At 54.2% G+C, this 24,660-nt stretch overlaps 1 protein-coding gene across 17 annotated transcripts in view; it reads left to right on the top strand.

Annotated features, from left to right (window-relative positions):
• MACF1 (microtubule actin crosslinking factor 1) overlaps positions 1-24,660 on the top strand; it is a 148,819-nt gene that overhangs the window by 53,876 nt on the left and 70,283 nt on the right. For 13 of the 17 annotated variants that reach the window (XM_063356214.1, XM_063356215.1, XM_063356205.1 and 10 more), the window contains 26 exons: positions 128-256; positions 535-612; positions 771-932; positions 1,563-1,667; positions 2,431-2,526; positions 3,144-3,269; positions 5,479-5,631; positions 6,110-6,264; positions 6,695-6,821; positions 7,262-7,445; positions 8,047-8,216; positions 8,492-8,670; positions 8,859-8,997; positions 9,453-9,646; positions 10,284-10,446; positions 10,761-10,844; positions 10,955-11,062; positions 11,705-11,803; positions 11,983-12,135; positions 12,229-12,317; positions 12,757-12,892; positions 15,929-21,205; positions 21,694-21,843; positions 22,261-22,476; positions 22,576-22,725; positions 23,565-23,798. In XM_063356214.1, coding sequence (XP_063212284.1) covers positions 128-256; positions 535-612; positions 771-932; positions 1,563-1,667; positions 2,431-2,526; positions 3,144-3,269; positions 5,479-5,631; positions 6,110-6,264; positions 6,695-6,821; positions 7,262-7,445; positions 8,047-8,216; positions 8,492-8,670; positions 8,859-8,997; positions 9,453-9,646; positions 10,284-10,446; positions 10,761-10,844; positions 10,955-11,062; positions 11,705-11,803; positions 11,983-12,135; positions 12,229-12,317; positions 12,757-12,892; positions 15,929-21,205; positions 21,694-21,843; positions 22,261-22,476; positions 22,576-22,725; positions 23,565-23,798 — 8,856 coding nt within the window. The remainder of the gene's footprint in view (positions 1-127; positions 257-534; positions 613-770; positions 933-1,562; positions 1,668-2,430; positions 2,527-3,143; positions 3,270-5,478; positions 5,632-6,109; positions 6,265-6,694; positions 6,822-7,261; positions 7,446-8,046; positions 8,217-8,491; positions 8,671-8,858; positions 8,998-9,452; positions 9,647-10,283; positions 10,447-10,760; positions 10,845-10,954; positions 11,063-11,704; positions 11,804-11,982; positions 12,136-12,228; positions 12,318-12,756; positions 12,893-15,928; positions 21,206-21,693; positions 21,844-22,260; positions 22,477-22,575; positions 22,726-23,564; positions 23,799-24,660) is intronic. The other 4 variants (XM_063356213.1, XM_063356212.1, XM_063356210.1 and 1 more) reach the window with 2 other exon arrangements.

Genomic DNA, 24,660 nt, shown 5'->3' with positions numbered 1-24,660 from the left:
TCTGCCAGGACTGGTGTGATGTTTGCTCCTTCTTGAGTGACCTAGGAGGTTTCCTTGCCCTCGTGTCCTTTCGAGATATGCTCCTGCAGATGAGGAGAGCTGACTTGGACCTCTTGGCCTGTTTCAGATGAGACTGGAACGGGCAGAGTGGGGGACTGACCTGCCGAGCGTGGAAACCCAGCTGGAGACCCAGCGGCACATCCATACCAGTGTGGAGGACCTGGGCTCCAGCGTAAAGGAGGCCAGGATGTACGAGGTATGGTGGCACGGGCTGGGTGACACAGTGCGTGGCACAATGTGTACGGGAAGGTGAGGGCATCAGGATCGGCTCTTGTCGGTCAAGGTGCCTGGGGCAGAGGTATTTTTCAAGGACGGAGCTTCTCAACTGATACTGGGCTGGTGCAAGAGACTGCTGCCCTGAGCCATCCCCTCCACCTCCTCTTGCTCACACAGAGCTGGGGAAAAAAATTTGGAGATGGGGTTTCAAGCGATGCCATCCTGTGTCAGGTAACAGGAGCATTTTTCATCCTTTAGGGTAAGATGTCTCAGAATTTCCGCGCTAGCTACACGGAGACCCTTGGCAAGCTGGAGACACAGTACTGCAAGCTGATGGTGAGTGGGCTCTGAGAGGGCTTGTAGCACTGCCCGGGGAGCGCGGGGTCCATCCCTGCCACCCTGCTCCTGAGCATCCCCGTGCCGAGGCTGGGGAGGGGGGAAGAAACCGGTCGCCTTCAGAGCAGGGAAGAGGAATCACGCTTCGTTTTGTTCAGGAAACCTCGAGCTTCCGACTGAGACACCTCCAGAGCTTGCACAGGTTTGTGTCTCAAGCCACCGCTGAGCTGATTTGGCTGAATGAGAAGGAGGAGGAGGAACTGGCCTATGACTGGAGCGACAACAACCCCAACATTGCTGCCAAGAGAAACTACTTCTCGGTGAGTGGCCCCGGGGCAGGGCTGGTGGGATGGGTGCTCTCTTGGTTGCGCTGCTGCTGCTTTCGATCCGCTGCAGGACCTTCAGCTACCAACAGACCTCAAGTCCCCAGGGGTTGGATGCTCCCTCCCAGGTCACTGAGCTTGTAGCTCATGAGTGCAGCCGACAAAAAGGCTCTCCCTACAGCAGAAAGTGCAAAAAAAGTGTTTGTTCAATCGGGTTTCAATCGAAAGGCATCAAAAGATCTGTTTTACGCCCTATTTGGAGCTAAAGGAATCTTTAACTAGCAGGGGGGCGGGCGGGAAAAGTCTGCGCTAAAAAGGAAAATTGATTCCTCTTTAAAGCAGTATGAATAAATTGCTGTCTTTCCACAATCGGACTGTCTGGAACTGAAGAGGTCCCCGGGCAGGTTTCCAGTGTCTGTGCCACGTCTGCCCCGTGTGTTTGGTGCGCAGGAGGCACCCTGATGGCGATCGGCTGTGGCGCTCCCATCAGCCGTGCTGGTTTCCCGGGGACCCGCTGGTATTTACCGCAGCGCTCCCGTACTGCGGGTCGTGTTGGTTGGACACATGCTCTGAGAGAGGCTGCTCCCCACAGCCGAGACTTGGACTGTGCTTGTGTCCTCCCTGCAGGAGCTGACGACAGAGCTGGAGGAGAAGCAGGACGTCTTCCGTTCTCTCCAAGACACGGCTGAGCTGCTGTCCCTGGAGAACCACCCGGCCAAGCAAACCGTAGAGGTGAGTGGGCACACGGAGGAGCCGGGACGAGCCCCGGGAATCGGCTGGCAGCAAATCATAGAGTCACAGAATGGTTCGGGTTGGAAGGGACCTTAGAGCCCACCCAGTGCCACCCCCTGCCCTGGGCAGGGACACCTCCCACCAGCCCAGGTTGCTCCAAGCCCCGTCCAACCTGGCCTTGACCCCCTCCAGGGATGGGGCAGCCACAGCTTCTCATCTGGGATTGGGAAACTTGCTGTCCTGCCCCAGGGTGCCCTTAAAAAAGAGCAGCCAGGGCTGGTAAAGTGGGGTTTTTTTGGTGGCAGAAGAACATCAGTGCAGTGGTAGAGCTGTGTTATTCTGGGGAGTGCAAGGAGAAGCTCGAGGCCGTTCCCAAATAATCCCCACCTCGAATTAAGACACAGATACGCTTTTATAGAGCATGAGCCTTTCCTGCCGTGAGGTGATGCAGGGAATGGCCTCGGCTTGGCTTGGAGTTGTCCAGGCTTGCAGGAGAACCGTGGTGGTGAAGCAAAGGGCTGCGGGGACATGTTTCTCCCTGGTGTTTCTCTTTGGGGTGGGAGGAAGCAAACCTGTGCCTGCCACAGCCCCCGGCATCGCCGGTCCAGGGTCTGCTGTTCTTCCTGTCTGTGTCTGGCTCCCGGCTGCAGCCAGATCTTGCGCGTTTATGTACATCCCGCCGGCTGTGGCTGTGTCCTTCCTGTGACCCTCCCGGCTGGTAAATGCTCGTTATTCATCGCCGTTTGATGCGTGTGTTCCCCAGGCCTACAGTGCTGCCGTGCAGACCCAGTGGCAGTGGATTAAGCAGCTCTGCCTGTGTGTGGAACAGCACGTGAAGGAGAACGCCGCCTATTTCCAGGTACTTGGGAAGGGCAGCCCAAATTTCCCTCATCACCGTCCGCTGCATCCCACTATATGAGCTTCATACGCCGCTGCTCCCTTTTGGGAGAGAGGGAGGGAGGGATCTGTGGTGCTCGTGAGCGCTGCTTTCTCCTGACTTGTCTCCTCACGGGGGCTGCTTTCTCCTGGATCATCTCTTTCTCCTTAGCTGCTCTCTGGGGATGTCTCGCTAGGGCCAAAGGGATCAATGTCCATGTGGTGCTGGCCATCCGTGTGGGATGCTCGCTGTCCTCACAGCCCTAAGGCCAGAAAAGTGTTGGGAGCTGCTGGTTTAGATCACAGAATCCCAGACTGGCAGGGGTTGGCAGGGTCCTCTGGAGATCATCCCGTCCAAGCCCCTGCCAGAGCAGGGTCACCCAGGGCAGGTGGCACAGGGATGGCGTCCAGGCAGGTTTGGAATGTCTCCAGAGGAGACTCCACCACCTCTCTGGGCAGCCTGTGCCAGGGCTCTGCCACCCTCACAGCAAAGAAGTTCCTCCTCATGTTGAGACGTTGGGGTGGACCCTTGTCCTGCTGTGTGCTGCTGACTGCTCGATGGACTTTTGCAGGTTTCCGTGACCTTCTTTGCCTTTGCAGTTCTTCAGCGATGCCCGGGAGTCAGAGACCTACCTGCGCAACCTGCAGGACTCCATCAAAAGGAAGTATTCTTGCGACCATAACACGAGCTTGACGCGGCTGGAGGACCTGCTGCAGGACTCCATGGTGGGTTCTCCGACATCCCCACCACCCTGGGCGGGCGATGGGTGGCCTTCTTGCTCCGGTCCAGCAGCATCGCTTGGGGCACCTCTTGCTTCCCAGGGAAAACTGGGCTCATTTTATTCCTGCAATGGCACAGATTCACGTAACGTGGTTTGTTTCACCATCTCGGTCAATGTTCTGCTTTTCGTTGGAGCTGCTGCATGTGTTTGTACGTGGCCACAGGGTGCAGGATGTAACGCTGCTGATGGTAGCTGGATCTCAGTCATTACAGGGTGGCTGTTAATTAGAGGCACCGGCCTCGGGGTGAAGAGCAGGTGGCACGTGCTGTCTGTGCAAACTCATACCTTGAGATGGGGAAAAATAAAACATCTGAGCTGGTCGTTCCCCATCGGTGCCCTTCATCCAGGTCTGCATGGAGCTGGTCATGTTCTGCTGACAGAGGTGTCGCGCAGAGCCCATAGGATGCTCCTGTCTCTGTTCTTGAGCTTGCGAGGAGCACGGTGGGATGTGGAGAAATGCCTGCTCTTTATCCAGACGAAATCCCGTGTTAATCCATCGCGCTGTGCCGGTGGGGGGAGAGCCAGGGCAGCCCGGCTGCAGTGGGGACGGGGGCTCGGGGGCTTGGCAGCGCTGGTCTCCGAACATGTGGCCTGGCTTAGCTGCGGCGTAGCAGAGAGCAGGCAATGGGCAATCGCGCCGTGATCTCGTTGTCCTGATTGGCTTGAAAAAAACCCAACGTAAAACCAAAACCCAAGGAGCAAAGCATCAGATGGTTTGCTTTGAAACCGGGGTCGGGGCGAGGATTTTGGCTGTGGTTTAACCGCTGAGCCGCTGGTGGAAGTGCCAGGAAGTGACATTTGAGTGTGTGGAGGAAGGTGGCTGCTTTGGCTTTGCTCCACCACTGTGGTGTGGACACCACTGGTGTCCAGCGTGTCCCCAGTGAAGCCGGGATGCCATTGCTGGGTGTTTGCGATGGGCGCATCAGCTGGGCTAGGGCTCACTGTCTTCTTTCCTGGGGGGTCCCATCCTCTCTGTCTTGGTCTCGGGGTCATCCTGGTGTGTCCACCAGGACAGGGAGCAGCCGGCCAGGCTCCTGGGGTCTGTGTGTGCGAGCGCTGTAACACCAGGAGTCTGGCAGATGCCACCCGGGGTGGGAGAGGCTCGTCCGGGCAGGCGGAGAGTGGCCACCATCTCAGGGCTGGGGCAGCTGCTGAGCTCAGCTATATTACTCTTTCTTACCTAATGAGTTAAAGTTGTATTTCTTCCAATCATGCTCCCTGGGACAGGCACAGGTAGTTTATTTAATCATTTATTCTTTTATTTTTCTTTTATTTTTTGCCATCAAATTATCCTCCACTGTTGTTAGCTCACTAACCGACCCCGAGAGTACCAAGCATGAGGGAGAACATTTTTCTGGGATCCTTTCTAAACTTTTGCTGCCGGAACCGGCCGAGCTGCCACTAATCACACGAGCTGCCAGTGTCGTGGTCCGCACACGTCTCCATCGGTGCCGGAGGCTGTTCCAGGGGTGCTTTTCCACCCGTCCCCCGGGTTGTCCCCGTCACCGTACCCAGCAGGGACTTGTGGGAATCAATTACGCCACATCTTCCTCCAACCGGCAAATTTCTGCCCAAACCCAGAGACCTGTGCGATCACTCCACCACTAGCCCCTTCTCCTGAGACTTTTTATCCGCTTAATTCATCGTATCCCCATTCCAGCCATTGGTTTAAACGTGCCTTCATCCTTTGCTTTAGAAAAGGGAGCATGCTTCTGTGGTCTCTCCTCCAGACAACTAAATGTCCCCGGCTTTGGGCTGGAGCTTGTCCTGCTCTTGGCCCCTTACGTCTCCTGGGACTTTAATTTTGCTGTATGCTGTGTTCTCTTTTTTTCCCCTTTCGAAAGAAAATGTTTTCTTGTCCTTAGCAGCAAAAGAGCCAGAGGCGTGCATGTGGCGTTGCAGGGCGGTGGGAGTAGTAGCGGAGAGGTCCTACCCCTGCCTCTGGACATCAGATCTCCCTCCCATCCCATCTCTCCTGACCCTTCTTCCCATCCCGTTAGGGCAGCAGCATCCTCCTGATGTGTCTGTTCAGCCCTTCAGATCCCAGTGTAGCTCTTGCAGACCAGCGTTGGGGTGGGGGGTGCCGAGATGCTTGGGAGACACCTCCTCTCCCCTGCCTCCCGCAACCCGTTCTTCATCCTTCTTTCTGCCAGGACGAGAAGGAGCAGCTTATTCAGTCGAAGAGCTCCGTCGCCAGCCTGGTGGGACGGTCCAAAACCATCGTTCAGCTCCGGCCCAGGAACCCGGAGCACCTTGTGAAGAGCACCATCCCCATCAAGGCCGTTTGTGACTATCGGCAGATCGAGGTGAGGGCTGGAAGGGTGTCGCTTTGACGGGGAAGGCAGGGAGGAGGCAGGGGAGCAACGCCCGTGATGGTTTAGGGTGAGCTCCGTGGTGTCTGTCAATGGAAAGCAGGAATGGAGTGGGAAGACAGGAGGAGGGAAATAGCGCGGCTGTTTTTCCTGGAGTAGATCTCTGTGTCTCAGTTTTATTCTGGGCAGGAGTTAAAGTCCTTTTCCCCAGGGAGGATGGGCTTCATCAGCCTCAGCCAAAAAAGCACGTGGGTGGCAGCCAGCTCCGTTTAACTTCCTTGTCCCTTCCTCTCCAGACATGAGCGTGCTGCACTGCTTGGCACTATACCAGGCTGTTGCTTGATTAAAATACATATATCCGTATATTTCTGGAAGCTGGCTCGCCCCCAGGAGGGGAGCTGGCAGCAAGGGCAGGCGTGTGCAGCCCCGCTGCTGGTGTCTGATGGGTTGGGTGGTGTTGGTGCCGCTGCAGATCACCATCTGCAGGAACGACGAGTGCGTGCTGGAGGACAATTCCCAGAGGACCAAGTGGAAGGTGATCAGCCCCACGGGAAACGAGGCCATGGTGCCTTCTGTCTGCTTCCTGATCCCCCCGCCCAACAAAGAGGCCATCGAGATGGCCAACAGGTAACTTGCTGGTCTTTGCTGCAGGGGAGTCCCAGAGGTGCAATGGCAGGGAGCTGGGGAGGAGGTTGGTGGCACGGGAGGGGATGGATCTGGGGTGGGAGTGGGAGAGGAGCTGGTGTGGAGGAAGAGGAGTGGGTGACACAGCTGATTTAAGGCGAGGGAAGGAATCCCTTGTGGTTGTACAGCTGTGAACTCCATCGCAGCAACTGCGTAGTAGTTTGCAGAAGAGAAAACGATGATTTGGGAGGAGGGATCCCTCCAGGGACCTTTGGCACTGGACAGCAGGAGCATGGCTCGCTGTGGGCTGCCGGGCTGGGCTCGCTGCCTTCATGGGCTGCTGGCCGGCGGCGGTGGCTGGTGGATGAACAGGGTCAGGGCTGAGCGTGCTGGGGAGGTCTGGGGCTGGTAAATCTGCTCCTTCCTCTTGCAGGGTAGAACAGTTGTACCAGAAAGTGATGGCGCTCTGGCACCAGCTCCACATGAACACGAAGAGCCTCATCTCCTGGAATTACCTGCGGAAGGACATAGCCCTGGTGCAAAGCTTCAGCGTGGAAAAGGTACGGTAGGAATTTCTCTGCCTGGCTCCGGGGCTGCATCGTTCCCTGTTTGGGCTTCTTTGTGTGGCTGAGGAGCAGGGGAAGTGTTGGAGGGAAGACCAGAGACTGCAAGGTTGGGGAAGTCGAGGGTCTTTGCACCTTGAGCAGTGGGAAAGCCCAGGCTTGGGCGTTCTGTGCAAAATGATTTGCAGTTTTTCCCCATAAAAAGCGCGTCAGCAGTCTGCTGCTGAACTGTAATAAGGGATTGTGGACTTAGTGTTTCATTAAGGAGTGAGCAAGGCTGGAGGGAGGCGGGAGGCTGATACAGGGGGGCTTGTCTTCTTCTCTAAAGAGGAAATACTCACTTGGCAAACGAAGGTGATTAGGCTGGGGAGGGTGGCTTCAGGTGATGCAGAGGAAGTTGTTCCCGGGGGTTCCATGTGCTGCTTTTCCACTTGCAGCTGAGATCCTTAGCGCAAGGGGAATGCCAGCAAGCCATGAAGAGCCTCCAGGCGCACTACGAGGACTTCCTGCAGGACAGCCGGGACTCGGAGCTCTTCTCGGTGTCGGACCGGCTGCGCCTGGAGGAGGAAGTGGAGTCTTCCAAGGAACACATCCGGCAGCTGCTGGAGTCCATGGAGAACGGTGAGCTTCAAAGCGCTGATGGATTAACCAGGAGCTGTGGGGACTCATAAACAGAGGATTTATGGGATGGCTTAGTTTTCTTTTTTTCCCTGAGCTAACTAGTTGATGGTGTCAGCAGCTGCTCTCCTTATTTCTCCATCCATTCAAGTGTTCGGCCTTCGTCCAGTGATGTTCCTGCGGAGAGGGCCTGACTTTGCAGCTTCAGCTTAACTGCTGAGCCCTCTTACCCCAGCATTGTTGGAGATGGGTTTAGTCATTAGGATGCATTCTGAGCATTTAATATTTAAGAAAATATATGTAGCGGTCGCAGTCCTGCTGCTCAGGGCAGCGGTTGCCTTCTGGCATGACACAGCAGGACCGAATCCCGTTAAGACTGGGGACTCCGGCATCGTCATGCGAGGTGCCCTGTGGCCGGGCTCATTCTCAGCTGCGTTTGAACGAGATGATTTGATTAACTTGTTTTCCGTCTGAGCAGAGGCCCCGCTGCCTCGGCGTCAGCGCGATGCCGCGCTTGGCTCCAGGGCTCCCGACTGGTCCCTTCTGGGGCAGGTGCCGACCAGGGTTGTTTGAGCTGCTGTTTTGGTTTGTCTGTAACTCGCAGAAGACAAGGATGAGACCGTTGCCAGGACGTATCTCTCTGAGCTGAAGAATATCCGTCTGCGCCTGGAGGAGTGTGAGCAGAGGCTAGTGAGCCGAATCCAGTCCCCGAGCAGCGCCCGAGCAGATGGTGATACTATCCAGGAAAACACCATCCGCATTGCAGAGCAGGAGGTCAGTCCTGCTGCTGTGACATGGGGAGGGAGGTGGTGGCTGCTGGGTTTTAGCATGTGCCAAAAATAGCTTTTTAACTTCTCCAGGGTGAATGTGTGGGTGGTGGGTGTGTGACTGCATGGGGTTGGAGGGGATCTTGCTGCACAGAAGGTAGCAGGGAACCTCTCCAGGTGGGCTCCCTGCTTCATTTCATACCACCTCCTTTGCCAAGGGCAATCCTGCTTTTCCTCCGCCTGCTTGGGCTCTCCTTTCATGCTCTTTCCCTTCCTCCGCAGCGCATGCAGGAGGATCTGCAGCGGCTGCAGTCGGACCTGCGGTTTGTCTCGGAGACGTGCTACAGCTTCCTCGACAGGGCGCCCGCGGGGCCCAGCACGCCCCACTTGTGTTCGGAACTTGACCTCGTGGTGAACAAGATGGACCAGATGTATGGGCTCTCTTCCATCTACCTGGACAAGTGAGTCGGAACGCGCCTCTGTTCCCAAGTACCTTTTTTGTATCTGCCTGGTTCTGCTAAAGACCTTTCTTCTGGCCCTCTAACAAACCTTGCACTGAGCTCCATCCCTCTGCGCAAACAGCCTCACGATCAAGAGGATCTCTGCCAAATTTTGGGTGTCATCGTGCTGCCTCTGTTTGATTTGCCAGGTTGAAGACGGTTGATGTTATTATCCGTAACACCCAAGGGGCAGAATCTCTGGTCAAAGGGTACGAGGTGAAGCTGAGCCAAGAGGAGGCAGTTCCCGCTGACCTGGCCGCCATTCAGTCGCACAGAGTGGCCTTGCAGGTTGGTGCTGGTCGCTTCCCAAGGTGGGTGGGCAGAAACCCGCCACTGCCGTGGTGTTTGTCGAGCGGGGTCCTTCCCTTTCTCTGCTGAATTTGCATTGTATGCCATTTTTCTTGCCTCAGTACAGATGCTTACGTGATCCCTTAGTCTTTGTGAAGGTAAAGGAGCTGCTACGGCTTGTGCTCTCTCTTGTAGGGCACACGTGAGCATCTTGGCAGCTACCTGTCCTGTTGCTGAGGACATGGGCTGAACCAATCTAATTTGCTCCGAGCTGGGAACATGGTCCTCTCCATTTTGCACCTCCTGTAATCAGCCAGTTCTTTGCAGGTTAAGGAGAGAGAGAAAATAAACCCCTTCTCAGGCTTCTCAGCTCCGGGCAGGAGGGTATCTCGAACTTAATGTGCCCTTCGCTTCCCGTGATGTTGAACTGGTGCTGTCTCTTGGTGGTTTTGCAGCAATGGCTCGGGGAAGTGAAGGACAAGAGCTGCGTCTTCTCCACGTTGGAGGAGGAGATGGCAAAGGCGAAGGCGGTGGGAGAGCAGCTGTACCGGCTGCGGCAAGAGCGCAGCATCGACCTCGAGCGCTACCAGGAGAAGGGGAGCCAGCTGTGGGATCGCTGGCAGCGCGTCTGCACCCAGATTGAGACCCGGTGAGAGAAACCTCCTGCCTCCTTTCATAGATTTACTTTCACCCTTCATCTGAGATCTTGGATCATACAATCACAGAATGGTTCGGGTTAGAAGAGACCTTAAAGCCCACCCGGTGCCACCCCCTGCCCTGGGCAGGGACACCTCCCACCAGCCCAGGTTGCTCCAAGCCCCGTCCAACCTGGTCTTGAACCCCTCCAGGGATGGGGCAGCCACAGCTTCTCTGGGCAACCTGGGCCAGGGGCTCACCGCCCTCATAGCAAAGAATTTCTTCCCCAGATCTCATCTCAATCTCCCCTCTTGCAGTTCAAAACCGTTCCCCCTCGTCCCATGGCTCCCCTCCCTGCTCCAGAGTCCCTCCCCAGCTTTCCTGGAGCCCCTTTAGGGACTGGAAGGGGCTCCAAGGTCTCCCCGGAGCCTTCTCTTCTCCAGGCTGAACCCCCCCAGCTCTCTCAGCCTGTCCTCACAGCAGAGGGGCTCCAGCCCTCTGGTCATCTTCGTGGCCTCCTCTGGCCCCGCTCCAACAGCCTTGTTAGCAGCGATATTTTTCCAGATGAGATTCCTGCTGGTGGCCAGGATATCCCTGTAGCCTACGGTGGCATTTCGCCCTCCTCTTATTTATGTTGGTTCTCCTCTCAGCCATGGAGAGCTGGAGAGCATCCAGGAGGTGCTGAGTGATTACCGGCAGTGCCACAGTGCCCTAATCCAGTGGATCGAGGAGATTACGGTCCAGCAGGAGCTGATGAAGCCTGGGCAGGCGGAGGACAGCCGGGTGCTGTCGGAGCAGCTGAGCCAGCAAACGGTAAGGCAGGACCTCGTGATGTCTCCATGGCGTGGTCGCTGCGGTTACCGCGTCCTTTCTTTTTTTTAACTAAAATCTTTTCATCTGTGAGCTTGAAAATACGAAACACAGTGGGGAGGAGGCTGCAGGCCTGAGCTGGGTGTCTGGGAAATGGAGAAACTCTGCTTAGCTTGAGATGAAGATGGGGCCTTGCATAAAAAATTTAAAGAGTATAAAGGTTTTACCCAAAAAGCGAGGGATGGGGACTGAAATTCAGCCCACTTCGCCCGCGGCAGCCCTCCTGACAACCATTTTTGCTTTGAATTTCGTTGAAGGCTTTGGCTGCAGAAATTGAGAAAAATCAAGCCAAACTGGACCAGTGTCAGAAATTCTCCCAGCAATACTCGGCTGCCGTCAAGGTACGGGGTCCCCTCCCGCACCTAGATAAGGCTGGCTGGGGCAGAACCCGCCCCAGCGCAGCTCGTGTCTCGCATGCTCCACGTTTCTCCTCCCCTGGTTGCGTTTGCAGGACTACGAGCTGCAGCTCATGACGTACCGGGCGTTTGTCGAGTCGCAGCAGAAGTCCCCCATGAAACGCCGGCGCATGCTCTCGTCCTCGGATGCCATCACGCAGGAGGTAGGAGCGCGGCCACCCTCGCGAGGGAGGGGGAGGTTGTGCGGGGGGTTGTTCTTCGACGCCGAGCAAACCGCCGAGCAGCCTCTGTGAAATGGGCTCCGTTCTGCTGAACTCTCTTGTATAAATAAAGTTTCCACCCTCGCTGTTTTTTCCAATAGCCAGAGAGGATGGCTTAGTGCTCTAGGCACCAGGTATGCAATACCTAGACTCCTGGGAACCCCTGGGTCAAATCCAGCGGGGTCGGCTCAGCCCTTCAGCCTTGGCGAGGTAAATAACCAGAGCGCCATCCAGCCTTACTGTGTGTGGAGATTTGGGATGAGACCTTTAGGGACCCGAGGTCCTGTCTGCTCCCTGTGGATAGTAAAGATCCCAGTAGCCCTCTTTGTAAGAGTTGAGCATCCACCCCAGTGTCCGTGACCGGAGTCTCCCCTTCGCTCCAGTGTTGTGCAGCATGCCGTGTGTGGCCACAACCCTCCCCGTCAGACTTGCTGCATTTCATTGATGCCGTACGGGGTCTGCGAGGTGCCTGGGGGGCTCCCCAAGCGAGCGATGGTACATCCGTGTCATCTACTGTAAAGTACGTCGCTCTGGATCCACCGGTCCTGACTGAGGCGCCCTGTTTCCCCCTCTCTCCCTTCGCAGTTCATGGATTTGCGGACTCGCTATACAGCTCTGGTGACGTTAACCACGCAGCACGTGAAGTACATCAGCGATGCTCTCCGGCGGCTGGAGGAAGAGGAGGTAAGGGTGCTACGTGGAGCTGAACTCTATTCAAAATGTGCAGGCTCGTTGTCCAGCGCCCCCACAGACGCTGCTCCATGTTGAGGTTACATCTCGGGCGCTGCTCCTGAGAACCTCCCGGCTTTGGAAATCTGGGACCCCTTTGACGTGGCTTATCTTCCTCCCGTCTCCCTTTGCAGAAAGTGGTGGAGGAGGAGAAGCAGGAGCATGTGGACAAGGTGAAGGAACTCCTGGGCTGGGCCCTGGGCGTGAAGCAGAGCGTGCAGGGCAGGACGGCTGCTGCTGGGAGCAGAGAGCTGGGCGACATCGAGAAATCCATCTCGGAGCAGCAGGTAAACCGGGGGCAACCGCCAGGCAGTCTGTTTAACTTCTGCTCTCTTTCCACAGCGGAATTAAGCTGCTTGCTTTCTTTTTTTCCCCAACAGGCCCTGAATGAGGAGTTGGCTGCGAAGAAGGAGCAGATCTCTGAGGCCATCAAAACTTCACAAATCTTCCTGGCAAAGCACAGCCACAAGTGAGTGTGGCCCGAGGAGGGGACAGGCCGGGGGAGCGGCGGGGGGAGATGAGTTACCTTAGAGCCGGCACTGCTGGTATCCCTGGGGGCCAGTGCCCCACTCCCGTTGAAACCAGTGACAAACTGCACGCAAAAGTTGTCTTTTTTTCTCATCTGCAACAAGAGCTTTGAAATATGCAACCCATTTATGCTGTTGGGGCAATATTAATCCCCGTTAGTAGTGATCCAGCCCCGTATATTTGGAGGTTTGAGCACTACAATGTAGGTCAGCCTTTGCTGAGGACAGTCGCCCTTGCTGGTCTCAGCTGAGCCAGGCGATTGGGAAGAGGGGACTCGTGGTGGGTTTGGCCTTTCCCTTCACCAGAAGAGCACGGTAATTCTGCGGAGGTGGAAGCTGGTTTCTGCAGTTTCCCTGAGAGATTTCCCCTTCCCCTTGCAGGCTTTCCCAACCGGAGAAGGAACAGATTTCCGCTCAGATCGATGCTCTGAAGGAGACCTACCAGGCGCTCTGCAGCGACTCCACGGAGCAGCTCCAGCAGCTCCAGAGCCAGCTGGCTCAGGAGACAGAGCACAAGGTACTGGTCCCCACTCGGTCCTGTGGCTGCACGGACACAGGGACCTCAGGGTGTGGAAAAGGTTTTGCTTGGTTGTGTGTCTCATGGCCACTGGCCGGTCACAGCCCACCAACTTTCTTACTTGCACGTGGTCGCCTTCCCTTCTCTTCCGTCCACGTGCCACCCAAAGCATCCAGGCTGGGGTGGTCCCTGGAGGCCAAGCAGGAGCCTCCCAGGTCAACGGGAGAGTTGTCCTTGGCAATGGTTTTCATCAGAGCTCTGCCCTGTGCACAAGGGTTGGCTTGTTCATGTGGTGGGCATGGATGGAGATGGACCTCGGTCCTGGAAACGGTCCCCTTAGCAAATCTGTGGCCTCTGAGGAATGTCCTCTCAGTGCTTTAACCGCAGGGGGCTCGGTCTCGCAGGCAGGAGACACGAGGAGGTGGGTTTCTCCAGACGGGTGTTTGCCCGTGTGGTCTGGTGTATCTCAGGTTTGGCTCAGCCATGACTGAACAAAGTTGCTCTTCAGGGTGGAAGGCAACTGCGTCGCCCAGGCCCTCAGCTGACCTGGGAGACCTTCCCGGCCCGTAGCCGGTCCCATTCCCTGCTCACATCCACCAGCGCTCCCGTCCATCCCGTCCTTGTGTCGCTGGGTAGGGAGGGCTGAAAGCGCATCCTTATTGCCTCTGTTACGAGCTGTCTTCAGTCATTCACAGATATACGTGTACGTGTTATATAAATGTATATACATGTGTCGATGGATATATTTGTGTGTTTGCTTGCTGGCTCCCTGTACTCTGAAGCAACGGCCTGCTCAGATCTGGACGTGTGACTGTTTTTGGCTGTTGGGTCCGTGAGTGAAGCCCTGTTCGAGCCGCTCACGGGAAGAAGGCGACGGGGCTGCTTGTTTGAAATCTGCCTGTCCAGCTTTCACCTAAACATACGGTGTTCCTCTCCAAATTGGACTTCATGGCACATCTCAGGTGTCTCGGTGCCGTCAATGCTTTCTCTTGCAAGCCCTTTAGCCCTCGTGCAGGCAGCAGAAAGCTTACGGTGAGCAAACCGGCTCGTTAGTTGCCGCTAAGCCATCGCGGCTTTGGTGCTGCTTCTGCCGCTGCCAGGAGAGCAGCCCAGAGCAGCCTGCCCGTGGAAAGGATGCTTTTCCCTTTCACTTTTCCCCCCATACTGGGCAGGAAAAAGACTTTAGAGCAAAAGCCTTCTCCAGGGCTCGCCGGGCTGTTTTCGTGCAGCATGAGTGCGCTTTGGGGCTCAGGCTGGAACAGTTTTCACTCACGCTCTCATTGAAGCCCAGGAAGCAAAACGAGAGATGGCAGCGGGGCTTCGCCGTAGATCCCTGTCTACGAGACGATCCCCGCGGCTCTTGTGCGGTGCAGTTGCTTCACTGTAGAGGGAGCATGAGGAACTCTTTAACATTTGCTTGCTGGAAACATCCAACTGTCAGAGAGGAAGTTATAAAAGACAAAAATGCAAAGCAGAACGCGCTAAATTGAGCATGATGTGTCCCTGTACAGTTTGTGTTTCATGTCAACTGTTTTTAAGATTAACTGACATCCTTGCTTACAAGTTTAACTAACCCTCCGGGATTTAAACAAACAAAACACACAAAGTGAAAGAGGACGACCTGTGTGGGGGGTTCTTTTTTGCAAACAAAACAGTCGCATGCTGGACGCTAACACCAAGCTTTACACTGTGTGTGATACGGCTGAACTGCTCCATAAGGCTCTGTCTTTAACTGCTCAAGGCGCACCCTGCAACTCGGGTAAGTAAAAGCCTTTTACCCCCCTTCCCTCCCATCTCCTTTTTTATCTTCCTCTTTTTCCCCCCCCTCCTCTTCTCTGTCTTTCCGTGCTTGTTCCTCTCCGAACATGCATGCCTGAGTCTGGCGGTGATGGTGGAGATGTTTTTCCAGCAGAAGGCAGGGGGGGATCTGCAGACCGGCGTGGTGGAGGCAGCGTGCTCTGCTGTGCCGTAACCCAGCTGTGCCGCAGCCACCAACACCCCCCGCCGCCCGCGCTGTTAGACTCACCGATAAAAAAAAAATATCTGAGGGTCTTGGGGGTGCAAAAGGAATTAATTCCACAATCCCTCCTCCCTATACCCACAAAATTCTTTCAGTGCTTGGGCCAACCTTATACCCAACCGGTGGGACTGGGTGAAACCCAGACGTCCAAAGAGCTGTTGCTCTTTATCATCTTAATTATTACCCTCCCTGTGGGGATGCCAGCAAGAAGAGAACAGCCCCTCCAGAAACACCGAAGTAGATGGTCTGTTCCCATCTGTCACTGTTTCCCTGCTGGGACCTCCAAGTTCTTACATTTCTCCCCCTGCCCCATCTGCTACGTCGAGGTCCGGTTGGGCAGCGCGGGTGCCGGTGGCCGTGCTCGGGGAGCTGCCCTGCATGCAGCGCTCCTGCCCTAGTGCATGGCCGGTCTGCTGGCTGGGGAGCTGCTCCACGGCACGGGGCTCCGCGGTGTTCCCCGGCTGTCCTGGCTCTTGAGATCGGCTTGGGGAAGTGCAGGATTTAAAGCATGGCAGGAGTCAGGGTGGAAACTGCGCTGGGAGAGGTTCCTAGACACCCTGAAGTGGACATCTTTGGGGGTCTCTCTCCTCTGCGTACACAGTGGGATTTGTGTTGTCTTCACTTCTTGAAACTGGAGTTGCTGATCGGCTTTGGTGTGCTTGTTGGTCTCCTTCCCTCTGTTTCTCCATGGAGCATTAGAAGCACTTCTGGGTTTTGCTGCTTGCCGCTTTGCTGCGTTACTGTTGGTGGATGTTGGAAGCATCTCAGTGCTGCCCTGGGTGATGGACGAAATGAGCATTAAAACTTGCTGGCAATGTGCAAGCTAGCAAATGCACCAGTTTACGTGCTGTGATGCCTTTGGAGTTGCATTTCAAACACTTTGGGACTCGCTTTCTAGCCTGTTCAGGGTTTTTAAACTTTATTTTTGAAACTGAGACCTCCCTGGACCTCATACCGTCTGAGTTGAGGAAATGCTCAATTTTGATTTAATTCTTTTCCTTCTCTTTCTGTTCTAGGGCAGCGAAGCAGTGGCAGGAGTGATCGATCTTGGCACGGTAGAAATATTTCCTGTCTTTGGTGCCATGCAGAGAGGTCTTATAGATCAAGACACTGGCCTCGTCCTCTTGGAGGCCCAGGTTATCACATCTGACTTAGTTGTTCCAGAGACCAATGAGAAACTCTCCTTGGAGAAAGGTCTGGCAAGAAACATCATCGATCTCAGGACGTTCCAGGTGCTGCAGGAATTGAAGGATGCTCTCGACAGGGTGGAGGAAGTCAGATGTGAAGGGAGGCAGCTCCTACCCGTCGTTGCTGCGATAGAAGAGGGGAGGATCAGTGAGAGCGTTGGCCTAAAGATCCTTGAAGCTGAGCTTGTCACCGGGGGCTTTAAAGCCCATCAGGGCAGAATCAGCATGGAGACAGCGGTGCAAGAAAAGCTTCTTACCCCCAAGCTTTGTTCCAGGCTTCTGTCTCACCTGGAGAGCGGCAAGGATTTGATTGACCCCAACACTGCTGAGAAAATCAGTCTGCCTGAGCTCGTGCACCGATGCATCGTCCACCAGGAGACTGGACTGAGGCTGCTCCCCGTCAAGCAGCTGGCGGGTGGGATGGTGAGCTTGAAATCAGGCAGAAAAGTCAGCATTTTCCGTGCCGTCCAGGAAGGGCTGATAGACAGGCAGGTAACGGTCAGGTTGCTGGAAGCCCAGCTCTTTGCTGGTGGCATTATTGACCCCAGGACAGGGCACAGGCTGACTGTGGACGAGGCTGTGAGACATAATTTAATTGACCAGGATTTGGCATGCACACTTCTTGTCCGGCAGCTTCAGACAGGCGGCATCATCGACACCGTCACAGGAGAGAGACTGACAATTGATGAAGCTGTAAGGAAAGAGTTGGTAGCACCGAGGATTGCACTGGTGGTCCTGGAATCCCTCTGGTCCTTCATGGGGCTCCTGTGGCCAGAGACGGGGGAGATTGTCCCAGTTGCAGATGCTTTAGAGCAAGGAATCCTGTCTACAGAGTTGGTTTACAAGATTCTCAGCAAAAGGCAACTCATTAAGGCTGTCTTTATACCAGAAACCACTGAGGTGTTGTCCTGGAAGAAAGCAGTTGAACATGGCATCTTGGAGAGAGATGTGGTGCAGAAGCTGAAATCAACAGTCATACCTGATGTCATGGCCAGCGTGCAGCTTACTGGCTCTCCAAGCAGAAGCAGGCATGGCCAGAGCTCTCCTGGGAGGAGTCCCACAAGTCACAAAGAGCAAAGTGACCCTCTGCTAAGGTGTGAGGACGAAAGGCTGATGTTCCACTTAATGACCCACAGCTACATCAACATCCACGATGGCCAGAAGCTGCTCTTAGTAGATGGAGAGTTGAACAATCTCACTAAAGCCCTCATCCAAATGCAAGAAAATGGATCCCGCGCGCACATGTTGGAAGAGAGTGAAAGCTTTGAGGAGACAAAGACAGATGCAGCTCTTGAAAGAGAGCCTTGCAATGGCTTGGCTTCACAGCAGCTTGAGTTCCAATTTGCTCCTTCAAAAGAAGAAAGCCAAAAGGTCCTACCACCCAGAACTGCTTTGGAGAATGGGGAGGTGGTGATGGGACCTGAAAGCCTCCTGTTAGAGGATGCCAAAGATATCCTGCTTGTGGAGGAGCAAAAGCAGATTTATACTGAACAGGCTACCATCAAGAGTGAAAATGATGCTGAACTTGCAAGACAGCAAGTAGCTTCTGCAAGCAAGGACAGACATCGGGTAAAATTATCAATGCCAGGACGTCCCGATGACCTTGATAGTGGCCTCAGAGAAACGGAGGAAATAATGATGGAGGCAGAAGAGTCCAAGCCTGCTACAGTAGATGGAGCGGAAAGTATCAAAGATCAGAAGATGGCATCGGAAAGTGGGACAGTTGTTGTGAAAAGTGAAATCTGCATATCGATGGATGTTCCAGAAAGTAGAGAGAGACTGCAAATCATGGCAGAGGGGTCTCAGGGTGTGGAGGAACCTGAACTAGAGGCAGAAGATGTTAGAGAGATTTACATGCCAAACGAGGAAACAGTTGAGAATGGTGTGCTGGGAGCAGATGAGGTTGTGCTCCCTGAAACTGGAGAGGCAGAACAAACAGAGAGGCAAAGTGAAAACATTGAAAGTGTATTGGAAGTGCAAGAAGGAGAAGGGGAAGAAGTATTAGATGATGAGAGTGTTGGTGACACGTACCTGCCAGCCCCTGCAGAGCAGGAAGCAGAGGACACTTTGGAAATGCTGTTGGTGCAGCTCCAAAGTGGTGGCATAATCCATGAGCAGACAGGGAAGACGCTTCTTCTCAATGAAGCAGTGGCCCATGGGGTGGTGCCCAGCCACACAGCTGTGAAACTAATGGAGAAAATGAAGATGTTCAGTGGCTTCTTTGACTCGCATACACGTGAATCGTTAACCACTGAGGACGTCATTGAAGAAGGTCTGATGGATGAGAACCTTCTCCAGAAGGTACTCACGTCTGACAAAGCGATAAGTGGTGTTCTTGACCCAGGCAATAACTTTGTCTACTCTATCAAGGATGCTGCTGCAGTTGGCCTTCTGGACAAGGAAACGGCAATGAGGATCTTGGAAGGGCAAGTTGTTACTGGAGGGATCGTTGACTTGAAACGTGGCAAAAAAGTATCGGTCACTTTGGCTTCAAATCTGGGCCTCATAGAGCCAACAAGTCAGAAAGAGCTGGTCAAGCTGGAGAAGGCTTCCAAAGGGAAAGGCACTGATGAGGTGACCAGACAGAAGCTCATTAGCTTACAGGCTGAGACCAGTGGAATTGTGGATCCTAAAACCAAGCAGCCTTTGACTGTTGCAGAGTCTGTTGAAAAAGGACTCCTGAAAAAGGAAGAAGCTTTTCAACTCTTGACCAAGCAGATTGCTGATGGAGGAATCATCCACCATGTGTCTGGAATGAGGCTTTCAGTAAACGACGCAGAGAAACATGGTTTGATCCATCAAGATTTATGCAACGAACTCGCGAAAGCTGAAAGCGTGTGCCTGCAGGACTACGTTCATCCAGTTACAAAGGAGAAACTGCCCTTGCCCCAGGCAGTATCGTTAGGGCTGCTTAGTCTGGACTTCCAGAGGAAAGTGCAAGAAATCCAGGCTGGGAGCGGTAGCATTTTTGATCCTGCTTCTGGCCAGAGACTGGCACTCTGTCAAGCAGTAAAGCAGGGCTTGTTGCCCGAGCAGGTTATGGAGAAAGTCCTGTCATCTTCAGAAATGAAAGAAGGAATTGTAGATCCTGAGACCTGCATGATCGTTCCCTACTCGGAGTTCACAAAGAAGTGTAAAATCGACATTGAATCTGGCCAGCGGTATCTGGAAGTCCATCCCTTCAGAGCCATCAAGGATGAGGTGACGGGGCACAAGCTCACGTGCGCTGAGGCGGTGAGGCTGAGGAAGGTGGACCTTCTGCCCACACTGCGGTTGCTGCAGGCGCAGGCAGACAGCGGGGGGGTCGTGGAGGGGACCGTCAGCCAGAGGCTCTCCCTGAGGGCTGCGGTGGAGCAAGGGCTGCTGGATGAGGAGATGGCCAAACTCATCGCCACCAACCAGATGAGGACTGGGGGAATTGTTGATGCTGGTAGTGGGAAACGACTGACCTTAAAGGAAGCTGTTGAAAAAGAACTGGTTAGCCAAAAATTAGCTGCTGGTCTTCAAGAGGTGCAAATAGCCAAAGACAAATATGGTTCTGAGGTCTGCCAAGTAGGTAAATTCCACCTTTTCCAGGAAAAAATGGAAAAAAAATCTCCAAAAGAGGAAGATGTCATTGCCTCTACCAGTGTTGCTAAGAAGTCTGATGGTGCTGAGCACAAAGCTGGATCTGAAGCCGTGAGCTACAATGTGGCTGGGGGTGCAGCCACCGCCACCGAGAGATCTCCAGTGACACCGACAGAAGGGAAATCAAAACCTCAGGAAACTTCAGAGGATGGCATAACACATCATCCTCAAGAAAAGGTTGAACTGACTCCAGAATACCCCCCAGTATTAGGTACAGCATCTCTCCCCGAAGAGACGGTGGTAGTAAGGGCTGTGGAAAAAGGGATTGCAAAAAGCAGCTTCCAGGTGGGAGCAGCTCAGGGGGAGGCATCAAGGAGAGAAGCAGATCGAGGGACAGAGAAAGCAGAGGGACTGGAGAAAGAGCAGTTGTTCTTGGACATGGACGTGCTTCACAGAGTGGAGGACAGCGAGGAGAGGAGGAGGAGGAGAGCATTTGTAAGTGCAGAGGGAGTTGTGGGAGGTGAAGAAGGTGCAGTGGTGGCTTCTGAGCAAGGAGAGCGAGCGGGCAGCCTGGATGGGGTGACCCCGGCAGCCCCGAAGGAATCTGTTACTGTGGGTCGAGGGAAGGGAAAGATGCGCCCTACAGAGTCTGGAGAACCCCCTGGGACTGGCATCCCTGTGAAGCCTGCAGGAGATAAGCTTGCAGGTAAAAAAACTGTCAGGCACATTGAAGGAGAAACCCCAAGACTGGGTGCAGAAGGTCCAGTTGATCAAGAACAAGTAAGTGAAACTGAGCTAAAACCTACCCAAAAGCAGAAAAGCAAGAAAAAGAAAGCAAAGCAGACAGGTATCCCAGGAGGCGGTGCTCAGCCAGAGAAGTCTTCTGTGGAAAAGCAGTCCCTCCCTTTTCCGATTTCCAAAGAAACTCCAGGGAAGGAGGAGGATGGGGACTTTGTCTCAGGCATGCCAGAACCAGAACATGAAACCACCACCAAGATTACTGCTGGGTTGGCAAGAGAGGCGGCCAAGCCCAGGGGGAGCCGCAGGGATGAAAAAGAAAAGAAAACAGTTTCTGAGAAAGACAAAGAAAAGCTCGTGGGGGGTCAGGTGTCCCCTGTTCCCCCAGGACAAGGGGAAACTCGAGAGGTGACGAAAGGTGGGATCAGAAATGGTCACGATTCCTCAGTGGCATTTAGCCTGGAGGAGAGGATGACCCAGGAAAACACCAAGGTGGAAACCGCCGGTGACGTGGCCAGTGCAGCCCCTGCAGCAGGCGAACTGCCCGGTGAATTAATTATCAGAGAGGAACCCAGAGAAGTTCAGGAAACCTCCACAGTCCTTGAGCTTGGAGAAGAGACACGGGAAGAGCAAGCAATGGAGATCAGCACAGACCAAGCCCCTGTTCCTCCAAAATCCCAAGGAGAAACACCCCCGGAGAGGACCAGGCAGCCGGGTCCTGGCGATCGGGGCTTGCTCTTACCTGTGATAGTGGAGGGAGAGCTGCTGGAAACCTCGAGGGAATCCACGAGACCAGCCCAGGTAAATTGGTACTTTTTGCTATTTCAATTTTTTTTGAGCTATTTGTGTATGTTTGATGTTAAATCTGTCCAAGGTCCTCGGCACAGAGGACAGCCAGAACAAGAGTGGATCTTTGAGCTTGATGTTGCAGTATCAGCTGCAATGGATTTGGCAAAGGACGCGGTGATGTATGACTGGAAACACTCAAGGCTTAGTTGTGGTTTCTTTTTGCTACAGCATTACTTATAAATGACTAATAAGTAGGACTCTTTTTTGGCACTTTTACTGTAACACCAGAGATCTCTTGCCATTTATAAGCTTATGTTGGAAAAAGAGCCGCATGCTTTATTTTTCCTGTAGTAAATCTTGTAGATAAGGCTAGCAAGTGGAAAGTCCCTGAAATGGAATGTTATTAACAGATTTCTTCTTCGAAAAAAAGAATAGTATATAATCCTTTGTTTTCGTTTCTGTCTAAATCTGAGGTTTTGTTTTACTCTTTGGTTCTGTAGATCATGTTCAGCAAGAAGATGTGTCTGGAGCATGACGAGAAGCTGATATCCTATCTCTCCATGCTCCGAGATATCGAGATGAGAATCAAACGGGTGCAGCCGGCGGAGCAGAATTTGGCAGCCCTGCACGACCTGCTGCAGCAGGCGGAGGTGAGCGAGGCTGGGCCAGGCTTGGCCGGCGTCGGGCAGGACGGAGCTCGTCTCTCCTCTCCCCAGCTCCATGCACAGCCCTTGCACCTCCTCCCCGCTGCTGGGAGCCAGCCGGGGAGGTCAGACTCGAGTTTTTAACAGGCATTTATTTGCAAACCCTCCCCTCTCTGGCACTGCCTCTGGCTCACCTTCTCCTCCCTGCTTAGACAATAACCTAAGCGTGGCTGAAATGACTTTTACAGCCTGGAGAAAGACAGGCGAGTGCTGGCAGCTGGAGTGGGGCTGGAGGGTGGTGATGGATCTTTGTAGGAGATAGACGCAGTGCTCGGAGCTGGGTCTCCGAAACCTTTCCTCAGTTTTGGCAGTGGGAAGATGAAGTCACCGTATCTTAGACATAACGATGCTGTCTTGCCTCAGGCCCTGGGCGCCGAGCTGCAGGAGCTGAGCTTCCCAGTGAATCAGGAGTTGGACGCCGTGAAGTGGATTGTGGCCAACCCCCCTGAAGAAGTCCCTGAGCAATTACTGAAGGCTTTGGAGAAGGATGCCAAGAACCTCCAGAAGTCTCTGAGCTCCGCCAGTGATGTCCTGGAGTCCCGGCTGCAAAACCTTCGCGGGGCAGCAGAGACTGAAAAGGTAGAGCTGGCACCTGTCCCTGCTGCCCCCCGAGCATCCCTGCGCTCCTTCCTTGGAGCGCCCTGCTCCTTCTTTAAATGATGCATTTCTGGTTTTCAGGCTAAAATCCTGGCACATCATGAGACTCTCCAGGGCAAACTCCAGGAGCTGCTGAGCTGGGTCTCTGGCACAGCAGAGTCGCTGGACGGCAGCGATTACCCCCACGCGACTGATGCCAGCAGCTTGAGTCGCTGCCTCCAGCACTACAAGGTAACCATGGCAATGCCCCTAATCCTTCTGGCTGATGAAGTTGCTGTCCTTTGCGCGGAGGAGAAGCTTTTAATCCTGCTTCCCTCCTGGAGCCTACCAAGGGTTTGCCCTTATCCTGTGTTGCAGGAGGAGCAACAATATTGTATTTGCTCCAAAGTCATTTGTTTCCACAATACACAAACCACCTGCTTTGGCCGTTTGGGGAACATGCTCAAACGCAGGTGTGTGGTGGGGCTGAGCAACTGGGAGGGATTCTCACCAGGCTCTGCGATGCTGAGGAGAGAGCTGCTTCCTCCACGGGGGCTCTGAGAACCCCCTCCGTCACACCTGCCCCGGTCTCCATCGACTGTACGAGGAGCCCACGTTCCCCTCCACATTTTATTCATCTTTTAGCGATAGCTCTCAAGATTTGGTCAGTTCAGCATCTCCTGTTTGCTGGTAGCACCTTGGCGTTGAAGTCAGGGGATTGAAGGTGTTGAGAGCTGATGTTGGCACATGGAGTCACCATGGTCTGGATGGGGCCAGGTCTGGGTCATCTTCAGGGTTGTCTTCAGACCCAAGGGCGGCGCGGCACACGTGGTCCAGGCAACCTCTTGGTGAGGTGCTGGAGGCCTCTTGCAGAGGAATGTTGGAGAATTGCTGCGGTGAGATGCTGTCACCTCAGTGCTGAGTGTGCTTTTGGGAGCATTTGGGGTTTCTGCAATATATTGTTCTGGTGACAAAGCACTTTTTTGGGTGCACACCGCTGCCTGTCCGCGTGTCCCATCGGATGCTGACAGTGCAGGAGAGCGCTGGCTGCAGAGTCATTTTGCCTGACAGGTCTTTCCTCTCCCATTCAGGAGCTGAAGGAGCCCCTCGCAGACATCAAGTCTCAGCTCGACGCTACTGCCTTCGACATCCAGTTCCTTATCTCGGAGCACGCCCAGGACTTGACCCCTCAGCAGAGCAGGCAGCTGCTGAGGCTGCTCAATGAGCTGCAAAAGGCTTTCCGGGACCTGTCGGAGCGTGTGACGGCTCGGGTGGAGGTCCTGCAGGTCTGTCTCCAGCAAGTGGAGCAGACGGATCAGGTGAAGGTTGTGAAACATCTGCTTCCTGACTGCAGTTTGCTCGCTGAAGCGCTTCCCGGCCACAAGAACGTGCGCTGAAACACCTCGTATTTGGGATTTCATGTGCATGCCACTCACAGTTTATGACTTTTCATTGCACATCATGAGCTTCCTCTAAAGTCTGTCTTCTTCCTACCACGTAACTCCCAGGCGGAAAGTCGCTTTCCTCCCAAAAGGTGGAGCCCTGCCGGGGTAGCGCAGCCGGGCAGCCCTCTGCTAGACACCGAGTTGCTTTGGGCTGGGTGGAATAAACCCTGGTCTCTGTAACCCCACCAGAAAAGCCCTGTGCAGAGGGGCCACCGCAGACACCTGGCAGTTTTAATGTCTTATTTCCACTGCACAAGTCAGGTATTGGTGTCCCAGAGAACCAGCTGACGGTGTATCGAGGCAGCAGGCAGCTGCAAAAGCAAATCCTCAGGTCTCTGCTGCGTTGCTGCAGCAGCCGTCACTGCATGGATCCTCTTATTCAAGACAGGATTAATGTGGTTTTTATTAACAATTGCTCTCTGTAACTCTTGCCTGTCCTCTGTGGAGTGTGTGTGTGTGTATATTAACCAGTTTGCTTTGCTTTTTCAGATTGAGTGTGCGCCCATCCTAACCCAGGAAGAACTCGCTTTGCAGCTGAAGAGCTCTTAAGAAGGCTCTTTCAATTTGCTTCTGTTGTTTATCTTATGACTGGGAGAAACAAGCACAGTGTTTTGCAAAAAGTTTGTACATCACCTTGCTGAAATGCCCAGTGAAACTCAAAAACCTTTGCCTCCCCCGGGAAAGGGGAGCGGGACCGTTGCAGGGACTCTCGGGTCACATCATGCTCAATTGCTCAAACAGG

Source organism: Chroicocephalus ridibundus, chromosome 19 (assembly GCF_963924245.1).
Source record: "Chroicocephalus ridibundus chromosome 19, bChrRid1.1, whole genome shotgun sequence".
Classification (NCBI taxonomy): domain Eukaryota; kingdom Metazoa; phylum Chordata; class Aves; order Charadriiformes; family Laridae; genus Chroicocephalus; species Chroicocephalus ridibundus.
This window is presented reverse-complemented; position numbering and strand designations above follow the sequence as displayed.